Source organism: Lemur catta, chromosome 7 (assembly GCF_020740605.2).
Source record: "Lemur catta isolate mLemCat1 chromosome 7, mLemCat1.pri, whole genome shotgun sequence".
NCBI classification, from domain to species: Eukaryota; Metazoa; Chordata; class Mammalia; order Primates; family Lemuridae; genus Lemur; species Lemur catta.
In genome coordinates this window covers 78,735,760-78,755,742 of record NC_059134.1, presented here as the reverse complement: position 1 = coordinate 78,755,742, position 19,983 = coordinate 78,735,760, and the positions used below count along the sequence as shown (strand labels likewise).

At 38.6% G+C, this 19,983-nt stretch overlaps 1 protein-coding gene across 2 annotated transcripts in view; it reads left to right on the top strand.

Annotated features, from left to right (window-relative positions):
- Positions 1-19,983, top strand: part of LGR4 (leucine rich repeat containing G protein-coupled receptor 4) — a 94,230-nt gene that overhangs the window by 33,312 nt on the left and 40,935 nt on the right. For both annotated transcript variants that reach the window (XM_045557702.1, XM_045557703.1), the window contains exon 2: positions 15,735-15,806. In XM_045557702.1, the coding sequence (XP_045413658.1) occupies positions 15,735-15,806 (72 nt within the window). The remainder of the gene's footprint in view (positions 1-15,734; positions 15,807-19,983) is intronic.

Genomic DNA, 19,983 nt, shown 5'->3' with positions numbered 1-19,983 from the left:
TGAGGGTGACCCAGATGATTCTGGACTTAGAGAATAGAGGAGTAGATGCCAAGCACTCACAGGTTCTGGGGCCCTTCTGAGGTGCGGTCAGCTGGTAGCCCCACCTGCTCATTGTCGGGGGAACTTCCCCTCCTGCCCTGCAGGGCTGCGGAAGGAACAATCGCATCGAGGTCCCCCTGTTCCTGTCTCTCCAGATCCTAGCCCAGTCAGTTCCACCTCAGGCGGTCTCCTCCTCACATGTTTACACACATCCTCTTCAAACCTTGTGTTTCTTTTCCTTTGCTCTTTTAAACCTTGCCCAGTCACCTCAGGAAATTCTCTCCTTTTCTTTGTTCTATTCTGGAGCCAAACTAAGGGGAAAAAATTTTACTCATGGTTAATATGCATGAGATTCATGCTGTGATAAACGTATTGACAAATGATCCAATTACCAAATCCTGTGGCAACTGTTTACGAATTCCTTGGCAGCCTTTGACAGCAGAGCACTTTCTCTCCTGGAAGCTTTTCTTTGAGGTTCTTCCCTCTTCTTCCTGATCATTCCTGCTTCCCACCTCCCCTTCCTGTTTCTGGTCCTCAAACTGAGTTATTTCTAAAAAAAAATTTTTTCTCAGGCATTTTCTTTATTTTTCTCCAGTTCCTCTCTAGGTGATGCTGTCTGCCTGACTGGGTCTCGCTCTGTCACCTGGGATAGAGTGCAGAGGCATCGTCATAGCTCACTGCAGCCTTGAACTCCTGGGCTCAAGGGATCCTCCTGCCTCAGCCTCCCGGGTAGCTGGGACTATAGGCGCGTACCAACATGCCCGAATAATTTTTTTATTTTTGTAGAGGTGAAGTCTTGCTGTGTTGCCAGGCTGGTCTCGAACTCCTGGCCTCCAGCTATCCTCCTGCCTTGGCCTCCCAAAGTGGTGGGATTATAGGTGTGAGCCATGGCGTCCAGCCATGCTTATGCAGCTCCAGTGCCTTCTTGCCCATTCCCATGCCTTGAGTTTACCTACCTGCTGGATAACCGTGACCCGACCGACCTGACATACTTTTCCCTCCTGTTGTGTCTTTAGGTGACAGCAGCATCACTCCATTAGCTCCATGAATGCAAAACCACCGTGTCATCTTCAAAGTTCACCATTTCTCCCAGCCTCTAATCACTAACAAAGTTCTGCTGGTGCTGCCTCTGAAGGGCTCTTATCTATCTCTTCCTCTCTGTCCCTTGTGCTATTGTTTTGGTTCAGGAGCTCATCATCCCTTACAGTTGATCTTCCCACTTCAACCTTCTTGACTGTAAAATCATTCTTTTAGAGAAAAATATATTTGGGGATTTGTTGGTTTTTGTATATGCCAGGCATATAGAGGGTGCTCACAAGGTAGTGGTATAATCCACTTTATTCCAGAAAGAATTCAAGATAGCTTACAAAAAAATGCATAAGAAAAAATACAGAATAAGTGGATGAGAAGACTCCCCCCCACACAATAGGGCAAGAAAACATCAATGGAGGACAGGAATTACTGAAGCTACCCACATAATGTATGCATTTGTAAATGGTGGGTTACAGTATGGCTCAGAGAAGCTTAGTAGCTGATAGGGAGAGGGACAAAGGAACCACTTCTGTGATCCCACGTCGTCCGTAAAAGATGGAAAGGACAAGCTGTACAGGAGAAACACAGCTATTCTTGGAATTGAGGTCAGAGAGAACTTTTTCCCAAGGGCTCTGATAAAGACAGTTCTGTGTAGCTTCCTGAATAATCTCATCAGCATTCTTGGAATATCCATGGCCATCAGTTTCTTGGAGCTGCTGCTTCTAACATCACTCAGTGTGGGCCAGGAAAAGGGTGCCAGTGTGCTATTTCAATAAAGATTGTAAAGGTGTAGGGAAGGTGAAAATTGTGCCCATCCACCAGAATTTCTTTGTAAAGCAGCCTTGTTCATGTTCCTTAAAAAATCTTCCATAGCGTGGCTGGGCGCGGTAGCTCATGCCTGTAATGCTAGCACTCTGGGAGGCCAAGGCGGGAAGATCACTTGAGGTCAGGAGTTTGAGTCCAGCCTGAGCAAGAGCTGAGACCCCTGTCTCTACTAAAAATTAGCTGGATGTGGTGGCACATGCCTGTAGTCCCAGCTACTTAGGAGGCTGAGGCAGAAGGATCACTTGAGCCCAGGAGTTTGAGGTTGCTGTGAGCTAAGCTGACGCCACGCAACTCTAACCCAGGCAACAGCGAGAAAAAAGAAATTTTTGCCTCATTTTTAAACTTATTAAACTTCTTCAAGGACCAGTATTCTTAAGTAAGAAGAAACTTTTTGTGCATTGACTTGGTTAAGTACAGGTAGTACTATGCGTTTGTTTGATGTTTTTGTTGCAAGGTTAGGTCATTCATTTAGCTGCAGTGAGGGGCTCAGCCAGCTCTTACCCATTAACCTCAGAGTCTAAGCACCATTTGATGCATTGTTTCTGGGGAAGTTGTTTTCCCAAGTTCCAAAGCATATTTATTTCTAAAACATTATTGCAGCATACTCCAGTTTAAGATAGTAGAAAGAATCCTGGACTTGGATTTATCATTTGGATTCTGATCTTGGTTCTTTGATTAATTATTTTACCCCTCTGGGTCTCAGTTGCCTCATTATTAAAATGCGATGGTTAGATTAGATGGTGACTGAGTGAGGATGATAATGAAAAAATAATAATAGCTGACTTTTTGCTGTGAGCTAGGCAGTGTGCTGGGCACTAGCCAGAGGTCATATCATTTAATCCTTACAGTGCTACTCTGAGGTCAGAATTGTTATCTCCATTTATACTTGCAGAAACTGAGGCACAGAGAGATTAAGGGACTCTGAGGTCAGAATTGTTATCTCCATTTATACTTGCAGAAACTGAGGCACAGAGAGATTAAGGGACTTGCCCGGGGTTATGTAGCTAGTGAGTGAGCAGGCTCTTGGTCTGGCTTCTGTGGGAAACTCTTAACCACTATGCTTTCTAGTTCAGTGGTTCTATGAGGTACTATTTTTAGGACAAAGCCTGTATTTTGAAATTTTGAGGAAGAAAAATTAGTTTTACTGAAATCCGATTTTGCATCATTCCTCCTAGGCTATTTTTAAATCCAGTAATTTGTGTTTAAATGAAAACCTTACTCTCTCGGTCTTGCTTTTCCCCAAAGGTGGTTATTTGGTTATAGCAATAGATTTGGTGCAAAATCTGTCATTAATGCTCTTTGCTGTCCGTACATGTTGTGTTCTTGATGGTCTTTCCTAGAAGCAGATCAGATGCCATTTGTAAAGAAGTTATTTTATACATCCTTCCTTTCTTTCCTCCTGCAATCAGCCCTTTGACTTAGATGGTTGGAAAATTGTTAGGCCTATTTTTGTTGGAAGTGCTAAATAAGTACTTACTGCTGTTACTATGTAAAGCATTTAATGCAGTGTCTGGCACATCATTCGCTCAATAGATACTGTGACCACACGTTGTGCTAGAGGCTTAACATACAATGGTGAGCAAAACACAGACCCTACTCCGTGGAGCATGGGGTCCAGGTGAAAGAGCAGGAATCAAAGAGATATTTACAAATTCTACAGATGCTGGATAAGTGTAAATTTTTCATATTATCATCGTGATATTGTTCAGATGAGAAATTAGCCTTTTATTCAAGCCTTTCCCCAAGGCAAACCAAACCAAAAATTCCACCTTTTCCCATCACAACCTATTCAACTTCATTCAGCCGTATCTACTGCTGTTAGTGGAATAGTTCATTTACCATCCAAAGTAGGATACCTTTCAGAGCGAAAGCGTATATTGTTTGTGTGTGTTTGTTTTGAGACAGGATCTCTCTGTGACCCCAGTTAGAGTGCAGTGGTATGATCATAGCTAACTGCAGCCTCAAACTCCTGGGCTCAAGGTGATCCTCCTGCCTCAGCCTCCCTAGTAGCTGGGACTATAGGCATAGACCGCCATGCCCAGTTAGTTTTTTTATTTTTTGTAGAGATTAGGTCTCACTATGTTGCCCAGGTTGGTATTGAACTTCTGGCCTCAAGTGATCCTCTCCCCTTGGCCACCCAAAGTATTGGGAATATAGGTGTGAGCTACCACACCAGGCCTAAGAGTACATTATTAATATTTATGCTGGGATAGGAAGTATAAACCAGAATTGTACCAGGGCAACTGTCATCCTATGTATTTTCACACAACTTATTGGTTCTGAATTGACCCTTTAATATTCTTTAATTATGATTAAGTTATTTATAGAATGTGTTTGAATTAGAGGTGTGTACCTGGTTTTGCTGGAGGGTCACGGGAATTAGGTGTCCTCTTCTTTGTAGGAGTTAATTTTCTCAGACATTATTTTTTCTCTGTTTACCAATTTAGTAACAAAAACTGCTTCAGTAAAACATCAAGTCAATTGCAGAATTAAAAAATTCCCTCAGCAGAATGTCATAAAGCAATAACTGTCAGTAATTTTTCTCTGGACAGAAAATTGTGCTTCCATGAAATTTGTGTGTCTTTTTTCTTATTAAATAAATTTGTGGAAGCACATTGTTTTTTTCTCCAGCAAAAGAAAAAAAGGACCATATGACCCATATTGATTGCCAAAATTAAAAGGAATTGAAGCTTTTTGTTTTAGGGATTTTTTAGAACTTAAAGACTTGTCACAAATGGAGCTGTCCAGGAGTATTACAAACCAGGTTTGAGAATCTTTGCTCCCAAGATTCAGGACCTTGTCATGATTTGATTACATAGTCTCTTCTGTACTGAATACATCATTAGTAATTGTAATGACTTATAAGTCATTCCCAAGGGAATATTTTGAATGACTTTTTATAAACCATCATTATCAATGCCTGTTGTCTTATACTTAATAGAAATGATTGAGTCATCCCAGTTACAATTTTGAGTCATTCCTTTAAAGATAGAACACTTTATAACCCTTTTTAAAAATGGCCATCAGAGCAGAGGACAGAAGGCAGAGTGTGTGGGGGGTGTGTATGTGCACACATGTGTGTATATGTGTGTTTGGGAGGGGTGTCTGCACACCTCAAGGCCTGAAGGGAAGTGATTGCCCCACAAGCCTGCATTGTGGGGATGGTGAAATCCCTTAGAGCTTGCCTTCGGGTTCAGGCCTTGACCTATGGCAGCTGGCCTTCAGGGTATAGAGTGCCTCATCATTTAGAATTTTCCTCTTGCCTCAACATAATGAGGTCAGTGCCTCAGTGTCTTGGAAATTGGAGCTGCACTTGCCTAGGCCAATTATTGGATGTTCAAACAGTACTTATTGGAAGGCTTCTTTTGGGTCCGGGACATTAGAAATGATGTACCGGAGTGTAGGTTTTTTTGTGTTTTTTCCTTTGTTTTGTTTTCTTAACCTTAAAGTCATTATGTTACCTAGGGGTAGTTTGGTCAGTGTTATCTGTAAGCATTTTACGCACAGTAAATGAAAAAATGTCATGATGTTATGTACTTCTGCAAACCTCAATAGAACCCAGGGTAGCAGGGTAGAAATTTAGCTAACTCACTTCTATCACCAGCTCTACTTAGACAGTTGAAAATAGTAGTGTATGTAATAAGGTTTTTTATATAACCCCATGGATCTCAGTGGCATTCCCTCATACCATTACTGTCAGTTTTAGAAAGCCCATTTCACTAAAATATGGAAGTACGAGGGTATAGACAAAGGAAAAGGGGGACTTTGGGGGTTTCTAAGTTCACAGGGCCAACCTTGTGGTGCTGGAAAAGTAGCTGTAGTTTTGACTCGATTTAGAGGAGTAAGAAATATTTGGCTTAAATAGCCAATTCCTTGAGCTCGTGGTTCTGACTGTACTTCACAGATGCTGTAGACCCAATTTGACACTGACCCACGGCATTCAGAATTTGAGATCGGGAAGAGAGAAGCACACGTGGGCTGAGACAAAATTTTCTGAAACAGTACTTAACCTTTACTACATTTCGTACATTCTAAAATTTTCTTGTCCTATTCTTTCCTATTTCAACTTTTAAAAAGTTGGCTATCTCCCATTAAAATGATTTCACAACCCATTAATTGGTTGTGAGCTGAAGCTTAAAAGATACACGTCTAAACAGAAGTTTTCGTGGGTGTGCGTGTTTTGAAGGCAAGGACGGTGAAGTAATGTTTTCCTATCAGTCGTGTTAATAAGTGTAGCCATAATAAAACATAAACCGTTTAGTTAATTAGAATATTTACCATAATAAATGCTGTTGGATTGATTTCTTTATGAATAGTGCATTTTGTCTGCTAGGATGAAGTAATTGAGTGTTTCCAATTTGCCCAGACGATAATCCTTACAATGCTTCTTGTTAAATGGACTATTGAAATAGCATTTTGTCTGTGTGTCTTGGCTGGTAATGAACACTGTTTTGTCATCACAGGGTTACCAGAACAGCTGTTGACACCCAAAGAATGCTTGGGAACACCCGTTAGGTAGGAAGAAAACAAGGGATATTATGGTTTAACCCTTGTCTGTTCTGTGGGATGCCAGATGGTAGGGTACTTGATCAAATTATAGAAAAGAAAGTAATGTTCTTTTTGTCTTTGGCATTTATTTTTTCGTTGCCATTTAGTAAACATGCTCCGGAATTAGAGGGTTTTATATTTTTCTCTTTAGAACACATCCCACGCTTATGAAAACTAGTCTCTGTTTAAAAAAAAAACCAAAAGAAGACAAAAAAACAAAAAAACCACCAAAGAAGCTGTACTTGCTTTAACCTTAGAAAATATTGAATTAGCCTAACTAGTTTTATTTCTTAAAGTTACCCTTTTAAGGATGTGTAATTTAAGCTACACATGCCTTTTGTTGTGGTGTGATATTTACACACCGGTGTTTTGTTCTCTCTTCTAATTTACAGGGTTAGCATCTCCTTGAAGAACACACCCTTAAATGTCTCCTAGGTGGTATTGCTTCATCAAGAGCATAAACAATTACAGCATAAAATATTACCTTTGGAAATGAAGTCATGCGTCTTCTTAATTGCTGAAGTCTTGTAATTCTGAAGGGGGTATGTGTAAGTCTCATTCACACACTTGCCAAACAAGCAAATGGGCCTACACACATAAATAGGAAAAACATGAATCTAAGGGTTTCTTATTTTGTACTAATTATGCATGGAATGTGCGGGAGCAGGAATGTCAAAGGAGGAGTAGTAATGATAGATTTGGAAAAGGCTTTAGAAGTTAGTGAGTACAAAATACTTCACAGTAAAGGAAGCTGAAATCCAGAAGGGCTGGGTTTCTTCTTCCTGGCTTCCTCTCCTTTCGTCCCGTTGTATAATAATATCTGGCTACCAGAATGATCTCTCTATGGCAAACTTGACATGCGTAAACTTCACCGACAGCTTTCCATGCTTTTCAAATAGAGTTCTGATTTCTAAAGGTGGCATATCAGGCCTTTAGGAATGTGCCTTCTGCTTGTCTCTGTAGCTTCTCTCACCACTTGTAGCCGTAGTGCTGTAATGCTCAAATTCCTTGACGGTCTTATCTTTTTTTAACCATACTGCTCAAATTCTCTATTTCCTTGATGGTTTTATCTCTGAGACCACTCTGGTTTTATCTCAGTTGACCATGCTTTCGCACATGATAATTCTCTCTGCCAGGAAGGCATCCCTTGCTCTCCCCAAGATACCAGTTGTCTAGTTCAGAGGCTTTCAATTTTTTACTCTGAGCCCAGTGTGGACTACACTTTTTTTACATCATGACCACATACATATATATGTATGTATGTGCATATATATTTTCCATAATATATAAATACATAAAAAAGCATATATATTTTTTACATCAGGACCACATACATATATATGTGTATGTGTATATATGAATGTATATATGTGTATATAATATATAATATATTTAAAAAATCTAATTGTTAGTAAGCAATACTTATGTAATGTACTTAACTTTGATATCAGGTATTCATTACATTTCTTTTCAAAAGTATCATTTGCCACCTGCTAAATGTACTTCATGTCCCTCTCTGTACTACCAGCTTCCTAAGGATACGTTGGAAGTGTTTGGGAGCCCTTCTGCTTGCCCTTGATTAGTGCACTGGGAGACAGGGATGCCCTAGTAAGCAGGATTGCCTTGAATAATGAAGAATTATCCTGTTCAACATGCCAATTGTGTCTCTACTGAGAAACCTTGCCAACCTAATGGGTGAGAGCACAGATCAAAATAGCAGGTCTCTATAAAGTAGAGATAATTTACTCTCTAAAGTATCTTCTGCCTCACCCAAGAGCCCTGCCACTGGAAGTCTTTCATGAGCTCCAGGTCTGATTTGATCATCTTCCCTTGCTGGGCCACACATGTCATAGTATTTACTTGTTTTGTCATTGTTCCTCTCTCTGCCTCAGAAGCTCTTGAGGGTTAGAGACTGTCTCCCTTTTCCCAGTACAGGCACAGACCCAATAGCTGTTCAGTAAAGAGAATGAAGAGGCTGCTTTGCTTTGATTTCTTGATAGCAGAAATCAAAAAGACAGCCCCAGGTCTCCTGATTCCCAAGACAGTGCTGTGCATTGCATTTTTTGGTTTTAGGTAGAGCTTGGAGAGAAAGGATAGACCTAGGATGAATTATTTTTTTTCCTGGGGAGGAAACATAAGGAGGTTTTATCATATATGCTCTTGTTTATAAAAAGACAACACAGGTATTGAAGGTTAATTTACATATGATATAAAATTCACACTTTTTATTTATTTGCTTTTTAATTTTTTTCTTTGCCAAACACTTCAAGGAACATCACACTTTAATATACAATTCTAAGTGTTTTGAAAAAACTGCAATTATATAACTGTCATCAAAATCAACATATAGAACATTTCCATCACTCCAGAAGGTTCTCTTGTGCCCTTTTATAGCCAGCCTTTTCTCTACCACACCCCACTCCACCTGACGCCCAGCTATTATTGGCCACCACTGATCTGTTTTCTGTCTTTATAGGTTTACCTTTTGGAGAATGCCATATAAATGAAATCATATAATATGTATGTAGTCTTTTGCCTCTGGCTTATTTGACTTAGCATAAGGTATTTGAGGTTCATCTACGCTGTTGCTTATATCAGTCTGTTCCTTTTTGTTGCTGGATAATTATTCCATTGTATAGATATACCAGAGTTGCTTTATCCGTTCACTGGTAGAAGGATATTCAGGTTGTTTCCAGTTTGGGCCAATTATTTTATTTATACCTAGAATTCCTGGATCGTGTGCTCCTAAGTATATGTTTAATTTTATAAGAAACTACCAAACTATCCCCCAAAGTGGTTGTACCATTTTGCATTGTTGCTAGCCATGTATGAGAGTTCCAGTTGTTCTACATCCTTGTCAGCACTTGGTATTGTCAACTATACCATTTTTGCCATTCTAATAGTTGTGTTGTATCTCATTGTGGTTTAATTTGCATTTCCTTAATAATTGCTGTTGAACCTCTTTTTATGTGCTTGTTTGCCATTTCTGCATCTTCTTTGGGGAAGTATCTGTTCAAATCTTTTGCCCATTTTAAAATTGGGCTTGTTTTCTTGTTACTGACTTTGAGAGTTCTTTCTGTATTATGATACAAATTCTTTATCTGATATATGTTTTGCAAATATTTCCTCCCATTCTTTTTCATATCTTTTCACTTTCTTAACGATGGCAACACAGCTTTGAAAGTCTTTAATCGGGAAAATTCTAAAAGGTGCTAAAACAGAGGTTTTAATCCATGAAACTAGATGATCCTAACATGAATTAAATGTGCTTCATCTCTGATAGGAAAGAGTTTTTATTTTAATTTTTTTCTAAGATTTGAAGGTGGCATCTTCTCTAGCCTTTCTGAGTTGTTAGGAAGATCATGTACTTAGGATGTTCAAGCACCTTAAGTAGATTAATGACTTTACAAGTTGGTAACTGTTCTGTGTAGTAATTAGCATTTATTTTTCAGTGTCAGTATGGTTGTTGTGGCATCTATCCTCTTAAAAATCCTAAGGCTGCGGAGAAGCAAATTTTGGATTCCTTCTGCTGGGAAACACTGAGCCTTGGTACTTGAAAACGCCAGCGAAGATGACAGACAGCATGGCGCCAGTTTTTCCTGCTGCCTAAAACTGTTTGTAGTAGAAATGATGCACAAGACATTAGGCGGTGTCTATTGTGACCCTTAGGTGGATTCTAGAAGTGCTAAAACATTTAAGGTCAGGAAAATATCTCTGGAGCAAAATCTGACTATAATGGCATATGTACTGTTTTGGCCCCATTTTTGCAGTGTAAAAGAGCTGTACTTTCGTGAATATGTAGATGTTCTTAATGTTTTCAAAATGCAATAATGCAATTTTTAAAAATATAAATTTAATTGAACATTGCAACAGTATCTTAAACAGTAATAGCAAGTTCAAAATAGAGTGGACTGATGGATTTTTGTACAAAAAATAACTGTCGACGTATCTTTTGGCATAAAATCCTCATCATCCTAGCATGGTGCCTTGTACATATGTGGATAATGGGTACTTTGTAAACATTGGTTAAATGGATGACAGGTTATCTCCTTTCTCTTTTGAAAAGGAAAACCCTTTAACTTCTTATTCCTTTTGGCAAAATGGCTTCTGGTAGCAAAGATGTTTCCATCCCATGATGTATGGGCTGCCAAAGATAGCATTGATATATATTAGACTTTAATATTTACACTTTCATTAAAAGATTTTCAGAGGAGTTTGTTTTTCATTTTGCAAATGAAGAATCTAAGGTGTCAAGAGATGAACATGTTCAGAACTATATGATTTCATATTTGTAAAAATGTATACCATATGTATTTTAAAAATCTGTAATGATACCCATGACATATGCAGTGGTCATCTGTGGGTGTTGATATTATGGATGGTTTTCTCCATATTTCAATTTTTAAAAAACAATTAACATAGGTCACTTTTGTTGTTATAAAACAACAAAGTGACCAAAGATAGGGAATAATGTCAGGAAAGAAATTAAACTTTAGAAACTAGAACTTTGGCGTTATGTGCGTCTATACTATTTAATACTTGTGGATGAGAGAGAGATCTTCTCTTCAGATTTGTTCCACGGGAGGCAAATTTTGCAGTTAGTTTTAGTTTTTTGTTTTTGGTCATACTGTAGACATCTGTTAACTGGAGATTGGCCTGAAATTTCGGGTTGATTACCAAAGACCCTGGAAAAGCCTCGGGGAGAGTATTAGTTCTTGATCGTTATCAACAGGTATTTTTTGAGTTTAAGGACATCACCACCATTTTTTTTTCCTTAGAGAATACTTTAGAGAACCCTGTGTTCCCTGGAACCCATATGTATTTTAGTGACTTTTTAAACTGCCAGGTAATATTTGAGATACAATCAACACTATGGTAGTAGCAGTACAGTTTTATCTAATACAAATAGGAGGGCTTGTTCAAATTTAGATAACACTGGGTCAATCACAGCATATTTAAAATTAAATAATTCTGTGGCAGAAGGCCCAGGCCCAGTGAGGATGCCATGGCAGAGTCCACAGAAGTACATGCTTGGCCATCAGCAAACAGGTTAGGCTTGCTTACAGACCATTTTACAGGGATTTTAAAAGGTACCTTGTTGAAACATGATGTTCTTCTTTACTCTGTAGGTACTTTAACATTAGGGAATTTTATAGGGGAAAAAAAGATGAGAGTTTAACCACTGGGGAGATTTGGCAGTTTCAATTAAACAATTGCACACTTTTAATGTTAATTTTAAAATCAGTGACTGCTGGTATTTGGGCATTCAGGTTTATTTTTCTAGTGAGGTGATGTGCTTTTGTGTTTCTGATTTTTTTTTTTAATGAAATATTTGATCCCGAACGGTTCTTCCACCTTAAAATCTTTGGCTCCTTGAATTCTGGAGTTTAGTTTTATATTTAGGAATAACTCCAGGTTCTAGGTCTTCTGCAGCATTTAGTGTTTCTCTTCTGTAAAAGTGGTTTCTTTCTGGAAAGGCCAACAAAGGCAGTGTGATGCTTACCCTCCTTAGTCCACTCTCAGTCCATTGGATGCAGATGGCTTCCAGGAGCAGGAAAAACATGGACCATAAGATAATAGCTATTACTTACTGAGCTTATAATATGTGAATTGGTGTTTTCTGATCTTCACAGCAATCTACAAGGTTCAATTATTATTGCCAACATTTTACCAATGAATTAGCCAGGGCTCAGAAAAGATGAACAGTTTGTGGAAGGAAGGTCACACAGCTAGTGGTAGTGAATCCACAGGTAAACCTTGGTCTGTCTGGCTCCAAAACCCCTCCTCCCAACGGTGTAAGGCTAGCTCCAAGTAAGGCCATCAGATCTCTTGAAATTGTCCTCCAGAGCTGTTTGTGATTTGGTGGTGCTTTGACCTTGTATGATTTTTGTTTGTTTGTTTTCTGTGTTATGTTTATTTCTTGGTAGGACCCTGGGATGGTAGACCGCTGGGATTAATTACTGATATCACTAGTGAGATTGCATTGGCTCATGTGAATTTGAAGGTACCGATTTGTAGGAGCATCTTCTAGCTGAAAATTCTTTAAACAAATATTTTTGACTTATGTATTTTAATCTATGTGGCTTACGAGCTCATATATTTGTAATTATCATTATAGGGCTTCCATTTGTGAATTTATACAGTTTAATTCCATGTGTTCTTTGTAGCCTCTTATTTATAAAATCTGTATATTGCAGGTGTTGGTGATGTCAGGTCTAGAGCAAGACTGTCTGTCTGTAGGTTGTTTTTCACCATTAGCCCTCATTATTTTAAATGAGTACCCACCCACATTATACTATGTAACCACATGTTTCCAGAGCTTCTCTGGAGATAACATCTTGTAGCTTACCATCCCCTGCCCCCAACTCCTTTTTTACTTCATTCATAAATGTTTTATAACTGAAGCCCAGGAAGTATGAGGGAAAATACCTATAAAGAGAGGACCTCTCTGGATGTGTGGAATTCAGAAAAATTTGACAATATGTTGTTTCTGAATATGAAGCTTTGAAATGAACTTCATCATGTGTTTAACATACATTAGTTTGTAAATAAGGAGTCCCACTAATTTGCATTTATGGCTCATAGCGAAACTACCTGTTATGTCTTGTTACTCTCAGGAAAAAAAAAATGAGAGAATTATATATATGTGTGTGTGTTAAAAAATTGGAATGCAGAGAATAGTGTGGTATAAATTGTCTTTAATTATGTGTTTTTTGCTGGGGAGGCAATTAATCAATTTTTCCTGTTAACTGTGATAGTCACCTGAATTCAGGTGTGCCAAGCTAGAGCGAATGGTACGGAATGCCTCGTTTTGTAAAGCATATTATTGTTGTCCTTCTTTCTCCTTTTATTGGAATGACTAATAAGCACCAGAATTGTGTGATATTTTACAGAATCGGTGTTTACTCAGATAATTATTTTGCCTTTCAATTGTGATTTAAAGTTTTGTTGTATTCTTAAGAATGATTTTATTGGGTAAGGCCAGTTTCAGGGAAAATGACTCAGTGGTGTTTTTTTTTTGTTTGTTTGTTTAGTTTTGTTTTGACCCAGTAGTTTTATAATGGCAAACTAGTAGTCTTTAAGTTTTGCGTTATGGTCAATTTTTCAGAAACATTCCATAAAATGAATCTCATCTGTTTTCATCAGGAAGGGTGGGCCCCTCCATGAAAAATCTACAGAAAAAGGTGAATTCAGTATGTAATGACAGTATATCATGTCAGGCCAGGAAACCACCCAACCAGTCAGCTCAGCTCCTCAGTTTCCTGATAAGAAAAGGGAGACCCAGGATCATGTCGAGGCTGTGGTAATACAGGAATTGAGCTTGCTTCTTCTAACCCCTATTTTGGTGCTATTTCTCCAGTATCTTGCTACAGTGTTTATGAAAAACAGAGTTTCCTCTCTCCTTCCCTGGGGATAATGATCGCGGATTACAGTAGTATTGGAGCCTAGATTTGCAAATAATAATTCCTGCTGGGTGTGGTGGCATGCTCCTGTATTCCCAGCTACTCGGAAGGCTGAGGCAGGAGGATCCTTTGAGCTTAAAAGTTCAATACCAGCCTGGGCAACATAGCAAGACCCCATCTCAGAAAAACAAAAAAATAGTTCCTGGAGAAGCATATTAATTTTGTTTTTCTTATGAGTTATCTTTAGTAGGATTTGAGTTGTTTTCAATGATATAAAATTTTGAAATATACATGAGTCTGTATGGTCATAAGTATCAACTAAAGTGAAGTTTCCTGTGCTAAGAAATTTATATAGACTTCGGTTTAATTGCTATAGGTATTTAGTTCTGCTCCCTGATCTCCCTGTCTTCTCACCCCCTGCACCCAATTGTCAAGCAAAAGGGCTCTTCCAGAGGTTCATTGATGATTATGCCAAGGTCTTGGGGGCCTTGTTCCTCCCACTTTGTAAGCTTGGCTGGACTCAAGAGTTTGCTTTATATCTTGACTACTACTGGAGAGAAGTAGTTAACAGGATTCAAATAATACTTAACAAGGCTCAAAGTTTGCACTTGAGATCCTGGGCTCTGGAATTCACATTTCCTGTGTTGCACCACTTGTTGAATGGTTTGAGGAGGTTATTTTAGCTCAGTTTCCCCATTTGTAAAGTGAGATTTTATGTGCAGTCTTTCCATGTTACAAGCATTCGCTGCATGTCAGCTGCTGCTGCGCCTGCTGTTTTGGTTGCTGTTACCGTTATTCCCCTGCCAAGCAGTTTTCCAGACCTGCCTTGGGAGTGGCCAGTAAGAAGGGATGTGGATTCCATTTCTAAATTTTAGTGAGAGGAAAGATGAGGAGAAGGGACTTACACCTACCACAGTACTGAAGGTATCACTTCCTTTAAAAGAAAATTTCACCTGACTGAATTGAAAATATTAATAACCCAGCATTATCATCGTTGGCTGACTTTGGTGTGCTTGACTTCTCTCTTCCCTCCTCGTACCAATATGTTTAATCTACTAATGGGAATGTCATAAGTGTGAACTTCCATGGTGACTTCTAGAGAGAGACCCCGGGGGGACTTCCCTTAGGAGGCTGCCTTAACCTGTCTTTCATGGTGTTGATAGCAAGTGGAGTGTGGGAGAGAATGCCAATTCAAAAGGCAGCTGCCAGGAAAGAGGGAAATGGTTAATAAAGTACTTTTTAGCCGTTTGAACTAGTTAATTGTTGAGTTATATCGCTGAGTGAGTTCTCTCCTTTCTGCTGACACTCTAAGGAGAAACTGGAAATGGACTGCATACCTGTCATGTATGCACTTGCCTCCAGCTCGCATCTGTTCATAAGCTAAAAATGAAATCCACTTACAACTATTACCTGGAGGACTCTGAAAGGTTTGGAAGAAAATGTGACTACAGTAGATCCTAGGACAAGCTTTTATTGTCCTTGACAGTGACTCCAGAAGCTACCCTCACCTGCAAATCTATTTATCAAGACGCAGGGTATCCATTTGTTTATTTTGATCAGATAGCACTTTAAATATCAGAGCACTGAGAAGCCACACTGGCCCACTAGTAGAAGTTTGAGACATTTTTTCCAAGGATACTGAAAGGGGGAGAATCTAGGATCTGGGTACATTGCTAAATTACGGGACATAATTTGTAACAAAACATTGAGATTTTCTGTATTTTCTAAGCATTGCATTGTGAAGCCAAATTATGAGCATTTCTGCATGTCTTCTATGCTCATTTTTCTTGCTTATCTACAAAATTTCAGCACCTAATTCATTTTCTCTTGGCTTGAATGCTTTAAGCCTAATATCATTTATTTAACAGTGTTCTTTATGTTTTCCAGGGATATCAGCATGAACAACATTACTCAGTTACCAGAAGATGCATTTAAGAACTTTCCTTTTCTAGAAGAGCTGTAAGTATTGCTTTGAGAAAATGTGTGTGTATGTTTTTTCACCCATCTCTTTGGGAGCTTTTACTGTAGAGCTAATCGGTTTGGTTAGGGGACATTCAGATAGCTTAGTTTCAGTGGACTTTGTGTGGAGGAAATCATGTCTTGATTTTTTTAAGGAGCGTAGTTGCCAAAGTTATTTTTGTAAGCCAGAACTAAAAAATGTTACTTCCATGGGACTTTTTTTTTATTTTGCTGCAATTATTATGACCATGAATGCTGCAGTGACACAAGCTAATTACAGGGTTATCCTTAGATAACAAGGCTGCTGGATAATTACCATTGTTGCCAAGGAGTTGCTGTATGGGTAACAGAACCATAAAAAAATAACACAAGGTGTTTCAGGGTCGTGACGGAACAGACAACAGCAGTAGTGAGCCAGCAGGAAACTGAGTGTAGTTCCCCTTAGACATCAGCAGATGACCTTGGCAATGAGGCGAAGGCATGGAACATCGTCCAGGTCACTAAGAGTACCTTTAAGAAGGTTTCTGAGCTTAGTTGTGGCTCACATTTCCAATTTAACAGTTTGCATTGTGGAAATATTTTTTTCTACTTGTTTTAACCTCCATTTTGTTGTGCTGGCCACATTTTTTTGAAGTCCACAATCAAAATAGGCACTTTTGGATTTTAAAGAAATTGGGAACTCTATATTTATATTTTAAGAATACCAGTGAAAAAATAAAAATCAGACTTGAATCAAGTTAATATAGGCTTTTAAAAGCCAGGCTAATGTGTTATGTAATACATAGAGGTAGGAAAGTGACAGATTGATGCTAAGAACATCAAAGAGATACAGCCCTGAAGGGATCTAAATTCATATTACAGATTGTGCCATACAGCCCAGCTGTTGAGTATTAGATCCAAGTCAGTGAATGTCTCCTATCTTAGCTCAGGCTCTCCCCCAGAATGAGGAACAGGAGTCAAATAAGATATACAGATTGTGCACTCTGCTTATGACAGGATATTGAAGTAGCAGGTAAGGGCTTAATAAAGTTAAGGAGAAATTTTTCTTCCCATACTACTTAGTTGAACATAATGCTCCCACAGCAAAAATTGAACAGAGATTATTTGCCACTTAGAAGTTTGTGAACTGGGTCAAATTACTTAACCTCTTTCTGCTCAGTTTCTTTGTCTATAAGGTACAGATGCTAATAATCCCTCCCTCATAGTATTCTAGTGAAGACAGAATGAATTAATATATGTTAAATGCTTAGGACAGTGCATGAAACTGAGTTGAGTGTTATATAAATGCTAGCTAGGTGTTTACTGTTATAAAAGAGCATAAGGGGGAAAAAAGCCAGTAGAATGTATACCAAGTGTTATCTTTGGGTAAAAGGATTAAGTGTGTGTTTTATTTTCACCTCCTATTTTTTTATTCTGTAGTGGACATTAATTATTTTGAGATAGTTATTTTAAGTTAGTATTTTAAATAGACTTAAAAAAGAATGAACTGTGCATTTGAAGCTTCCACCTCTACTCCCCTAATCAAACCTTGAGATGACTTACCTCTTCCTTTTTATTTCATATATAGTTTTAGACTTTAGGATTAGTCTCTCTTTACAGAAGTAATTATGGGATGAAAGGACATTAAGCGGTTATTCAGCGGTTGTATAACCACTGTGGGATACGTGATGCACCAGACAGGCGACGGTGCATCCCATCCTTGTTCTGGACAGGGCCATTCTGTGCGGACCACTTTTGTTGGTGCCTTTAATTGCCAGTTATACTTTGAGGGATTTTGTAGTGAAGACCTGGAAGTGGAGTCAGACCTGGTTAATCTGCTTTGTGAAGTTCACATCTTAGATTTCTTAAAAATCTCAAATGACCAAGCATTTGTCAACCTCATGAATTCTGTCAACCAGGATTTTTTAATTGGAACCAAATTGAATTTGACAGCTGGTTCACTGTGGCGAGGTCATGCTCTCTCCATATTCTGCTGTCACAGTAATGAAGCCCATCAAATCAAGTCAGTACACCTTCTCCAAATGTTGTATGGGATTTCAAAAATGAATTCGGTTAGGAGAGCTGAGTGTTATTTTTAAAGAACACTTCAAAATAGTCTTTAATACTTTAGTAATACTGTAAGCATTCAAGGGAATTTTCCATGTTAATAAAAACATGGTAAAAAGCCTACATTTTTTCTTCATAGAGCAATGTAGTTGATTTTGACATTCTAAAATGATGCTGCCATGACTATTGTAATATTTCATAAGCAGTGTAACCATTTGTCCAGAAGTCATCTGGAAGTCATTTAAGAGTGACTGCAAAGCCAAATGCCCTGAGTAGAAGTGATTTGCTGGAGGGTTTTTCCATGTTAGTTAATGAACTGCACTTTACAAGATGTGACTGGGTTTGGCCAGATTTGATATGGTGGTCTAGAGTGCTTGGAGTATTGGGTGGAACCACTTCCCAACAATATGGAAGAAGTGTTTATAGATATTTACACATTCACTTACTCTTTCAACAAACCCTGAATCCTACTCTATGCCAGGTCCTGTGGTGGGTACTAGGGATACAGACACAACCATGGTCCTGTTTTCAGGGTTGACAGACTCTCTAGAGCTGTGCTGTCCAGTACTCTAGCTACTAGACACAGGTGGCTATTTAAATTTAGATTTAAAATACTTACATGTAGTAGCCAACAATTGCATATGTTTTCTTGATCGACATGCTAGAGACTGCTTTTGTCACCTTGCACAAACCTGGAAACAGCTAAAACCAGTATCTTTGAAAAATTGCGTGTCAGTGTTATATTGCATCCCATTTTGTATGATTTATAAATTCACTTTTCCAAAAGTTGTTCCTGTTTTTAAAAGTTGATGTCCAAAGGAAAAGAACTTCCTATCTTTTAACTGCTTTTGATATATGCTAAATATATTTGCTATGATATTTTGGGAAGAAAATATCAAACATGTTAAACATAAAAATACTTAAATTAAAAATTCAGTTCCTTACTTGAACCAGTCACACTTTAAGAGTGCAATAGCTACCTGTGGCTAGTGGCTACTGTGTTACACAGTGCAGATATAGATCATTTCCATCACTGCAGAAAGTTCTATTGTACAACGTTGACCTAGAGGGAGAGAAAAAACTATTAGGTCATTAAATATGAAATGTCCAATTTCGAATCAAAAGTTTAGTTTATTATATCTCAAACAAGAAGCAGTACACTCAAAGTACGAGCCTAAACTATCGACACAGTTTTGTTGTCTTAAGGATTGCTTGTTTATGCCAGTAACAAAGAAGTCTGGAGAGCAAGTGGCGATAAAATCTCAAAAGGCGTTTTCCACAGCTTTTTGAGAATTGAATATTTGTCCTTGCAAGAAGTGGTCCAAAGCCAGGAAGAAGTGGTAGTCAGTTGGTGCAAGGTACAGTGAATATGGCAGATGACAGAGTTTTCAAGTCCATCCTCTGTAGTTTGAGCAGCATTGTGTGACATGTGGTCAAGTGTTGTCTTGCAAGAGGATTGGCCTGTCTCTATTGACCAATCTCGGCTGCTTAATCACAGGCATTCTCATCACTTCCTCCAGTTGGTTGCAGTAGACATCTACTGTAATCAATCGACTAGGTTTCGTAAAGCCGTAATGGATAATACCAGCACTAGACCACCAAATAGATGCCATTAAATTTTGATGAATATTCAGTTTTGGACTGTGTTTCAGCACTTCATCTTTATCCAACCATTGTGCCCAATACTTGAGATTGTCAGAAAAAATCAATTTTTCATCACACGTAATAGCATGGTGTAGAAATGGTTTGCCTTTATGTCATGACAGCAAAGAAAGGCAAGCTTTGAGATGATTTCTCTTCTGACACTCATTTAATTCATGCAGTACCCATCTACCCAGCTTCTTTACCTTCCCTATTTGTTTCAAATGGTCCAATATTGCTGGAGTAATAACATCAAACATTGCTGCTAATTCATGCCTAGGTTGAGATGGATTCGTTTCCACTACAGCTTTCAGCTCATCATTATCCACCTTGGTGCCAGGTCTCCCATGTGGCTCATTTTCAAGATCAAAATCACCAGAAGAGAACTTCTCAAACATCAATGTCCTGTGTGCTCATTAGCCACATCCTTCCCAAACACTTCATTGATATTTCAAGCTGTCTGCGCAGCATTGGTTCCACAACGGAATTC